The sequence below is a fragment of the Chelonoidis abingdonii genome, chromosome 2, assembly GCF_003597395.2.
Source record: "Chelonoidis abingdonii isolate Lonesome George chromosome 2, CheloAbing_2.0, whole genome shotgun sequence".
NCBI classification, from domain to species: domain Eukaryota; kingdom Metazoa; phylum Chordata; order Testudines; family Testudinidae; genus Chelonoidis; species Chelonoidis abingdonii.
In genome coordinates, this window is record NC_133770.1 from 301553809 (window position 1) to 301563675 (window position 9867).

Here is a 9867-nt window from a genome sequence, read left to right on the forward strand (position 1 = left end):
GCTGTGTGGCGGATCATGGTTCTAAGTGATTCAAGACTGAAGCAGAGACTCAGTGAGGGGTTACTGCGTATGCTAGTGCTGTAACCTGTTCCTGTTGTCCAATAATCTTCTGTTTTATGGCTGGCCAAGAGTTCTGTGGTCCCGAGGAAAAGGGGGGCGGCCAGACTCCCCCACACTCCGTGACGAGGTGTTGTATTTAATTGATAAAATAACATTAACAAGTCCCCGGACCAGATGCTCACCAGAGTTCTGAAAACTCAAATTGAAGTTGCGGAACTATTACTAAGGTTTGAACCTGTCCTTGAATGGCTTCTGGACCCAATGACTGGAAGTTAGCAATATACGCCAATTTAAAAGGGCTCTGAGGTGATCCTGCAATATTAAGCAATAAGTCTAAAATCGGTTAGCGGGCAATTATCAACAATAGATGGAAGAACCAAGATTGTCAGACACGAGCAAACATCAATGTTGAAGGATTAGTCACATGGGTGTCTGTAAAGGGGGAATCGTGTCTACTAATCTATTAGAAGTTCTGAAGGCAGTTCAACAACACGTGGAAGAGGGGGATCCAGTCACATAGTGTACTTGGATTCAGAAACCTTTGACAGGTCTGCAAGGCTCTATTGCGTAAATTTAGCTTCATGGGTAAAGGGAAGGTCTTTCAGTTGAACTGGTAAAAAGAACGGGACCAAGGTAGGAATATGGTAATTCTCAGAAATGGAAGGGGTTAACTCAGGGGGTTCCCCAAGGGTCAGTCTAGGACAATCCTATTCAATTTATTGCAATGTGAATATCTAGAAGAAAGGTTAAACAGTGACGGTCACAAAGTTTGCAGATTGATACTAAACTTCAATTGTTAAGACCGAAAGCAGATTGTGAAGAACTTCAAAAGATTCTCACAAAACTAAGTGGTGGCAACAAATGAAATTTAATGATATGGTGGATAATGTAAAGTTATGCATTGGAAAATAACCCACTGTAATTAGCAATATGATGAGGGTCAATTTATCTACAACGGTCAGGAAAAAGATCTGGTCATCAGTGGTGTTCTCTGAATGTCCACGCAGTGTGCGAGGCAGTCAACAAGCAAACAGGAACTGTTAGAATCATTAAAGGGGATACGAGAATAAGACAAGATATATTATGCCCTTATATAAACCATGGTCCCGGCCACATCTCGAAATACTGTGTACGGATTGTGGTCTCTCACCGGGCAAAAAGTATTCTAAGCACTAGAAAAGGGGTCAGAAAGGGCAACTAAATGATTAGGGTTTGGAGAAGGTCCATATGAGGAAAGAGTTAACAAGGGCTAAGCCTCGTCAGCTGTGGAAAAGAGTAGACTAAGGGGATATGCTAGAGGTATATAAAATCATGAGTGGTGTGAGAGGAGTGGACTAAGGAAGTTCTTACTTATTCCCACAATACAAGATAGGTAAACAATAAATTTAATACGGTAGCAGTTTAAACAATAAAAGAGTTTCTTCACACAGACGACAGCTCAAATTCTGGGAACTCCTTACCTGAGGAGGTTGTGAAGGCTGGACTAATAATGTTTAAAAAGGGACTGGATAAATTCAATGGTGGCGAGTCCATCATGGCTATTAGGCCGAAGGGTAAAGAATGTTGTCCTGCCTGCTGTTCACAGTGTCCCGGAAAGCCTCATCAACATACCTCTCTGCCTCTCTTAGCCCCTCCAGTTTCACCACCCTGGCCTCCAAAGTCCATAGGTGGTCTCTGAGGGCCAGGAGCTCCTTGCACCGACTGCACACATACTCCGCCCGCCCACAGGGCAGGTAATCATACATGCTACATGCAACGCAATAAACTGGATAGCCCCCACTCTGCTGCTGGGCTTCTGCCTGCATTGTCTCCTAGTTAACGGAAGGGCGGTTTAAAGAAAGGGGTTTTGGAATATGGTTTGGAGTATAGGTTTTAAGGGGACTATAGGGGAACAGCTAGGACCGACAAGGGACCCCCACTCCCTTCCCAAACTCCCTTGCAAAACTCCCTGTTAGCAGCCCCTGGTCGCAAGCTCCCTGGTCGCCTGTGCACGGCTCTATAAAGCCCCGGCCTGAGTTAATGCCCCGCCCACTGATTAAGGCTCAGCCAATTACCAGAGGCTTTGAGCTTTCAAACCTTCCTTTGAAGCTCACGGCCTCCAACTGCCAGTCACAGCACACGGTCCTTCAAACAAACAACCAGACTGACAAACACAAGCTCAGCACATAGCAAGTAACCCCCAAACACAAACACACACACACACACACACACTCTGCAGACAGTCACTTACCCCACAGGTGCTGTATTTGCTCCTCCTTCACCTGGAGAACTCCCTTGCGAAACTCCCTGTTTCCGTCCCTCCTGCCGAGCCCAGGGCGAGGGACCAGCCCCCGCAGTGCGTGCCTAGTGTCTGGGATCTAGTGTCTGGGATGGGCCCGCGCCCGTGGTGGGGCCCCCCTGTGCCACGGCGACAGCTCTGCTCTTGGTTTAGCGCACGAGCTTGATCAGAGCTAGCGCGGGCGTGTCCCCCCAGCTGGCAGTCCGGCCCCAGCTCGCCATGTGGACACAGCCCATTATTCCTGCTGCCAGGCTGCCCGGTCGCTGACCACTAGACTGTGCTGGACATCCTAGGCCGGCATCACTGGCACGCACCATCCCAGCCGCTCGCTCGGACCGATCTGACCCAGAGGCCCCCTTCCCCACAGAGCGCTGCAAGAGCCCCTCTCGCCCCAGCTTCGCTCTGCCCCGCCCCACACCTGCTGGCCCGGTGTCCTGCCCACTGCTACGGAGGCTGTAGTCACAGGACCCTCTGTCACAAGCCTTCCTTCATTCTCGCTGCCGGGGAGGCAGGTCAGGTGTGTCCCAGGTGGCCTGAGGCCTCCCTCCCTCTCAAAGAGTCGGCCACTCTGTGACAGTCCACAACGCCCCCACCATCAATACCTTGCCTAGCTCTCCCCTGGCCCTGCGGCCCATTCTGTGCCCCAAGCCGTGTGTGTGATCTGAGCCCTGGTGACCTGTCTCCTGTAGCACAGGGCAGCGAGATCTGCAGAGGCCCAAATGCAGACCCTGCCGCTGCTCCAGTGCGACTGCTCGCGGGGCAGCGAGCCCCTGCTCTGCTTGTGTTGTCATGGCTACCCTCCTATTTTAGTACGTGAGAACCGGCCCCTGAACCAGAATTACCCCCCGCCCCACTCCAGTGTAGACACTCAGAAACACCTGCACGTCGGAGTCCTTCCAGGAGAGGGCAGCAGCGCGCGTCGCCACACCTGGGCCACCGGCAGGTTGAGCCCATGGAGGGCTCTAGGAGGCAGTTGAGAACATGCCTGGCTCTTGGCTTGCAGGGGCACGTGACCGCGGTGGACCTGACAGCCGTGAGACTCGGCGACTCCTATATCTGGTCTCCAGAGACATTTCCTCACTTAGACAAGTCTCAAATCTTGGCCATTCGAATGGCCCTGACCAGGGAATTTGTGCTGATCCAGGGCCCTCCGGGGACAGGTACGTGCTCTGCTTCCCTGCCCAATGGCTCTGGGCTGCCCTGCGGCTTCAGTGACTCCTGCTCTGCACCCTGCCTGCCACGATGGCCTGTGAGCCTGACCCCCCAGGTGGGTTTTATCCTCCCTGGCCCAGCCGCAGGAGGGGCTGAGCCCACCCCAATGGGGCTTGTGTGCAAGGGAGACGCATGGCTGGAGATGCTGCCTCTGTGGTGTTAACAGCAGCCCCAAGAGCATTTTTGCTAGGGCCTCCCTGCTGCAGCAGCAGGGCCTGTGATCGTGTCTCAGGCCCCTGCCCCACCAGTGACCACGGGCCGTTTCCTTCCAGGCAAAACCTTCATTGGGCTCCAGATCGTGGAGATCCTGTTGAGGAATCAGTCTCAGTGGTGGAAGGACCAGAGACCTTTCCTGGTTGTCTGCTACACAAACCACGCTCTGGACCAATTTATGGAAGGTACCTGGGACTACCAGGCTCTTGGCATTTGCCCTCAGCCCCTGGGCTTCCAGGATGCCTCACACAACACATTGGGATGCCCCTGTGGTAGCAGCCCCTGGCAAGGCAAGATTGCAGTGCTCCCCCAGAAAACCCTGTCACAGCTGCTCAGCTCAATATGGCTGTCCCTCTGCCCTGCCCCTCGGAGGGGTCTGGTGCCTTCGCGGGTGCAGTGCTCCAGGTATGGCTGTCATGGGCACTGAGCTCTGGGTACGACTGTCACGGGCGCTGAGCTCTGGGTATGGCCAGCCCTGTCCCGGGCACTGCACCCTGGGTACAGCTGGCCCCGGCGCGGGCGCTGAGCTCTGGGTACGGCTGTCGTGGGTGCTGAGCTCCGGGAACAGATGTCACAGTTGCTGCGCTCTGGGTACAGCTGTCGCGGGTGCTGAGCTCCGGGTTTGGCCGGCCCTGTCCCGGGCACTGCACCCTGGGTACAGCCGGCCCTGGCGCGGGTGCTGTGCTCTGGGTACGGCTGTCATGGGTGCTGAGCTCTGGGCTGTCACAGGCGCTGTGCTCTGGGTACGGCTGTCGCGGGTGCTGAGCTCTGGGCTGTCACAGGTGCTGAGCTCCGGGTACAGCTGTCGCGAGTGCTGAGCTCCAGGAATGGCTGTCACAGGTGCTGCGCTCTGCGTACAGTTCTTGCGGGTGCTGATCTCTGGGTACGGCTGTCACAGGTGCTGAGCTCCGGGTACAGCTGTCGCGGGTACTGAGCTCCGGGTACGGCTGTCATGGGTACTGAGCTCCAGGAAAGGCTGTCACAGGCACTGCGCTCTGGGTACGGCTGTCGAGGGTGCTGAGCTCCGGGTACAACTGTCGCGGGTGCTGCGCTCCGGGTATGGCTGTCATGGACGCTGTGCTCTGGGTACGGCTGTCATGGGTGCTGAGCTCCAGGAATGGATGTCACAGGCGCTGTGCTCTGGGTACAGCTGTCGCGGGCGCTGAGCTCCGGGTACGGCTGTCGCGGGTGCTGAGCTCCGGGTACGGCTGTCGCGGGTGCTGAGCTCCGGGTACGGCTGTCGCGGGTGCTGTGCTCTGGGTTTGGCCGGCCCTGTCCCGGGCACTGCACCCTGGGTACAGCCGGCCCCGGCGCGGGTGCTGTACTCTGGATACGACTGTCATGGGTGCTGAACTCCAGGAACATCGGTCACAGGCGCTGAGCTCTGGGTACGGCTGTCGTGGGTGCTGAGCTCCGGGTACGGCTGTTGCGGGTGCTGAGCTCTGGGCTGTCATGGGTGCTGAGCTCCGGGTATGGCTGTCACGAGTGCTGAGCTCTGGGTACGGCTGTCGCAGGTGCTGAGCTTTGGGCTGTCACAGGTGCTGAGCTCCGGGTATGGCTGTCGTGGGTGCTGAGCTCCAGGAATGGCTGTCACAGGCGCTGCGCTCTGGGTACAGCTGTCGCGGGTGCTGAGCTCTGGGCTGTCACGGGTGCTGAGCTATGGGTACGGCTGTCACGGGTGCTGAGCTATGGGTACGGCTGTCACGGGTGTTGAGCTCTGGGCTGTCACAGGTGCTGAGCTCTGGGTATGGCTGTCGCTGGTGCTGAGCTCCAGGAACGGCTGTCATGGGCGCTGTGCTCTGGGTACGGCTGTCACAGGCGCTGTGCTCTGGGTACGGCTGTCACAGGTGATGAGCTCTGGGTACAGCTGTCGCGGGTACTGAGCTCCGGGTACGGCTGTCATGGGTGCTGAGCTCTCGGTCTGTCGCGCGTGCTGAGCTCCAGGGACAGCTGTCACAGGTGATGAGCTCTGGGTACGGCTGTCACGGGTGCTGAGCTCCAGGAACATCGGTCACAGGCGCTGAGTCTGGGTACGGCTGTCGCGGATACTGAGCTCTGGGTACGGCTGTCACGGGTGCTGAGCTCTGGGTACAGCTGTCACTGGTGCTGAGCTCCGGGTACGGCTGTTGCGGGTGCTGAGCTCTGGGCTGTCACAGGTGCTGAGCTCCGGGTACGACTGTCGCGGGTGCTGAGCTCCAGGAACGGCTGTCACAGGCGCTACGCTCTGCGTACGGCTGTCGCGGGTGCTGAGCTCTGGGTACGGCTGTCACTGGTGCTGAGCTCTGGGTACGGCTGTCGCGGGTGCTGAGCTCTGGGTATGGCTGTCACTGGTGCTGAGCTCTGGGCTGTCACGGATGCTGAACTCTGGATACGGCTGTCGTGGGTGCAGCTGTTGTGGGTGCTGAGCTCCGGGTACGGACGTCACAGGTGCTGAGCTCCGGGTTTGGCCAGCCCTGTCCCAGGCACTGCACACTGGGTACAGCCGGCCCCGGCGCAGGTGCTGTACTCTGGGTACGGCTGTCATGGGTGCTGAGCTCCAGAAATGTCTGTCACAGGCGCTGAGCTCTGGGTACGGCTGTCGTTGGTGCTGACCTCCTGGTACAGTTGTCAGGGGTGCTGAGCTCTGGGTATGGCTGTCACTGGTGCTGAGCTCTGGACTGTCACAGGTGCTGAGCTCCGGGTACGGCTGTCGCAGGCGCTGCGCTCTGGGTACGGCTGTCACAGGTGCTGAGCTCCAGAAACGTCTGTCACAGGCACTGAGCTCTGGGTATGGCTGTCGTTGGTGCTGACCTCCTGGTACAGCTGTCAGGGGTGCTGCGCTCTGGGTACGGCTGTCATGGGTGCTGAGCTCCGGGTACAGCTGTTGGAGGTGCTGAGCTCTGGGTACGGCTGTTGCGGGTGCTGAGCTCCGGGTACAGCTGTCACAGGTGCTGAGCTCCAGGAATGGCTGTCGCAAGTGCTGAGCTCCGGGTACGGCTGTCACGGGTGCTGAGCTCTGGGTACGGCTGTCGCAGGTGCTGAGCTCCAGGAACGGCTGTCACAGGCGCTGAGCTCCAGGAACGGCTGTCACAGGCGCTGAGCTATGGGTACGGCTGTCACGGGTGCTGAGCTCCGGGTACAGCTATTGCAGGTGCTGAGCTCTGGGTATGACTTTCGCGAGTGCTGAGCTCTGGACTGTCACAGGTGCTGAGCTCCGGGTACAGCTGTTGCAGGTGCTGAGCTCCAGGAACGGCTGTCACAGGCACTGTGCTCTGGGTACGGCTGTCATGGGTGCTGAGCTCTGGGTACGGCTGTCGCAGGTGCTGAGCTCCAGGAACGGCTGTCGCAGGCGCTGAGCTCTGGGTACGGCTGTCACGGGTGCTGAGCTCCAGGAACGGCTGTCGCGGGCGCTGCGCTCTGGGTACGGCTGTCACGGGTGCTGAGCTCCAGAAACGTCTGTCACAGGCGCTGAGCTCTGGGTATGGATGTCGTTGGTGCTGACCTCCTGGTACAGCTGTCAGGGGTGCTGAGCTCTGGGTATGGCTGTCACTGGTGCTGAGCTCTGGGCTGTCAGGGGTGCTGCACTCTGGGTACGGCTGTCACGGGTGCTGAGCTCCGGGTACAGCTGTTGGAGGTGCTGAGCTCTGGGTACAGCTGTTGCGGGTGCTGAGCTCCGGGTACGGCTGTCACGGGTGCTGAGCTCCGGGTACAGCTGTTGCAGGTGCTGAGCTCTGGGTACGGCTGTTGCGGGTGCTGAGCTCCGGGTACGGCTGTCACGGGTGCTGAGCTCCGGGTACAGCTGTTGGAGGTGCTGAGCTCTGGGTACGGCTGTTGCGGGTGCTGAGCTCCGGGTACGGCTGTCACGGGTGCTGAGCTCCGGGTACAGCTATTGCAGGTGCTGAGCTCTGGGTACAGCTGTTGCGGGTGCTGAGCTCCGGGTACGGCTGTCACGGGTGCTGAGCTCCGGGTACAGCTGTTGCAGGTGCTGAGCTCTGGGTACGGCTGTCGCAAGTGCTGAGCTCTGGACTGTCACAGGTGCTGAGCTCCGGGTACGGCTGTCACGGGTGCTGAGCTCCGGGTACAGCTATTGCAGGTGCTGAGCTCTGGGTACAGCTGTTGCGGGTGCTGAGCTCCGGGTACGGCTGTCACGGGTGCTGAGCTCCGGGTACAGCTGTTGCAGGTGCTGAGCTCTGGGTACAGCTGTCGCAAGTGCTGAGCTCTGGACTGTCACAGGTGCTGAGCTCCGGGTACGGCTGTCACGGGTGCTGAGCTCCGGGTACAGCTATTGCAGGTGCTGAGCTCTGGGTACAGCTGTTGCGGGTGCTGAGCTCCGGGTACGGCTGTCACGGGTGCTGAGCTCCGGGTACAGCTGTTGCAGGTGCTGAGCTCTGGGTACGGCTGTCGCAAGTGCTGAGCTCTGGACTGTCACAGGTGCTGAGCTCCGGGTACGGCTGTCACGGGTGCTGAGCTCCGGGTACGGCTGTCACAGGTGCTGAGCTCCAGGAATGGCTGTCACGGGTGCTGAGCTCCAGGAACGGCTGTCGCTGGCGCTGCGCTCTGGGTATGGCTGTCGCGGGCACTGCGCTCTGGGTACAGCTGTTGCAGCTGCTGAGCTCCGGGTACGGCTGTCGCGGGTGCTGAGCTCCGGGTACGGCTGTCGCGGGTGCTGAGCTCCGGGTACGGCTGTCGCGGGTGCTGAGCTCCGGGTATGGCTGTTGCTGGCGCTGCACCCCGGGTACAGCTGGCTGGAGCTGTATTATCAGCCTCACCAGGCAGGCCTGAGCACTGCCGGACATCTCACGTCAACACAATCGCTGCCTCTCCCTGCACAATGCACCGTACAGTCCCCCTGCTTTGAGCCCTGAGCAATCCATCCTGTCCCTGTGGGACACGGGGCTGGACTGCGGCCAGGCCCTACCTCCACCCCCACATGGGGCTGACGTGACCTCCAGCGCTTGTGAATGGTGGGAAGAGGGTCGCTATCCTGCGCTGTTCATGTCCCGCACCGCTGCCCCAAGAGTTCACAGCCAAGCTGACTAGCAGTATCAGGCCAGGCCAGGGTCTGGGCGGTGGGTCTGTGTGGTCAGTGCCTCTTGCCCCCCACACAGGGATCCTGCAGTTCCAGCCCTCCGGCGTGGTGCGCATTGGAGGAAGGAGCAGAAGTGACAAGGTGGCAGCTTGCTCCTTGAGGAACCTTCGCCAAAAGCAGCTGCCAGCACTCCTGGGGGCCGCGGAGAAGCACCAGTATGGCTGGGTATGTAGCTAGAGCGCGGGGCATGGGGCAGCGCTTGCACTGCGGCCCCAGCAGTGCTCTGGGGTGAGCACCGTTGCATGCCCCGGGTACAGCAGCGTGAGGGAGCTGGAGCCAGGTGATAGGGTGTGCTCTGGGGGCTGGGCGGGAGGCCATAGCTAGGGTGAGACCTCACCCCTGGAGCACGGCTCTCCCTCCCTCCCCCACCCTGTGCCCCGTGCCCATGCTCTGTTCTCCCCCGCCAGATGCGGAAGGCCTTGCAGAAGCAGAAGGAGAGCATCACCTACCGCAGTGCAGTGCTGGAGCTCCTCCGCCGAGGAATCCTCACGGACACAGAGCTGGCAGCGGAGATCCACGATGACAAGCTGGAGTGCTCCTGGGTGAGGAGAGGGTGGGGAGGACACAGAACCCAGCTGCCCCTTCCCGCAGGGCTGGGTTCCCCGGCCAAGCCCTGCTGGGGTCTCAGCGCATGCTGTGTCGGACACTCCACAGAGAGCGGGGCACTTCGACATGTGCGACTGGCTGAAGATCTACCCCGAGGCGCAGGAGGAGAAGCCATGCCAGGCTCAGGGCAGGGGCAGGAAGGCAGGTGAGTGGCTGGGCAAAGGGCCGGGCGCTGACTCCGGCTATGCTCGGAGCTCCTCCTGCACAGCCCAGGCACACAGGGGCATAGCCCTGCTAAGCTCAGTAGCCCTCACACCCTGGACCGGCGCTAGGGTTTCTGGCGCCCTAGGCGCCGGGACATTTCGCCACCCTGCACGCGGGTCTCGTGGCTCCCTGACCCCGGGGGGGGGGCACCCTGGGCTGCTGGGTCGTAGCGGAGGCTCTCTGACCCCGGGGGGGGGGGACGCCCTGGGCTGCAGCGGCGGCGCAC

The 9867-nt window shown here is 59.8% G+C and overlaps 1 protein-coding gene across 1 annotated transcript in view; it reads left to right on the plus strand.

Annotated features, from left to right (window-relative positions):
• Positions 1–9867, plus strand: part of LOC142046276 (NFX1-type zinc finger-containing protein 1-like) — a 31017-nt gene that overhangs the window by 15336 nt on the left and 5814 nt on the right. Inside the window, exons 3-7 of the mRNA XM_075062046.1 lie at positions 3342–3498; positions 3823–3948; positions 8851–8996; positions 9239–9373; positions 9486–9680. Of these exons, the coding sequence (XP_074918147.1) occupies positions 3342–3498; positions 3823–3948; positions 8851–8996; positions 9239–9373; positions 9486–9680 (759 nt within the window). The remainder of the gene's footprint in view (positions 1–3341; positions 3499–3822; positions 3949–8850; positions 8997–9238; positions 9374–9485; positions 9681–9867) is intronic.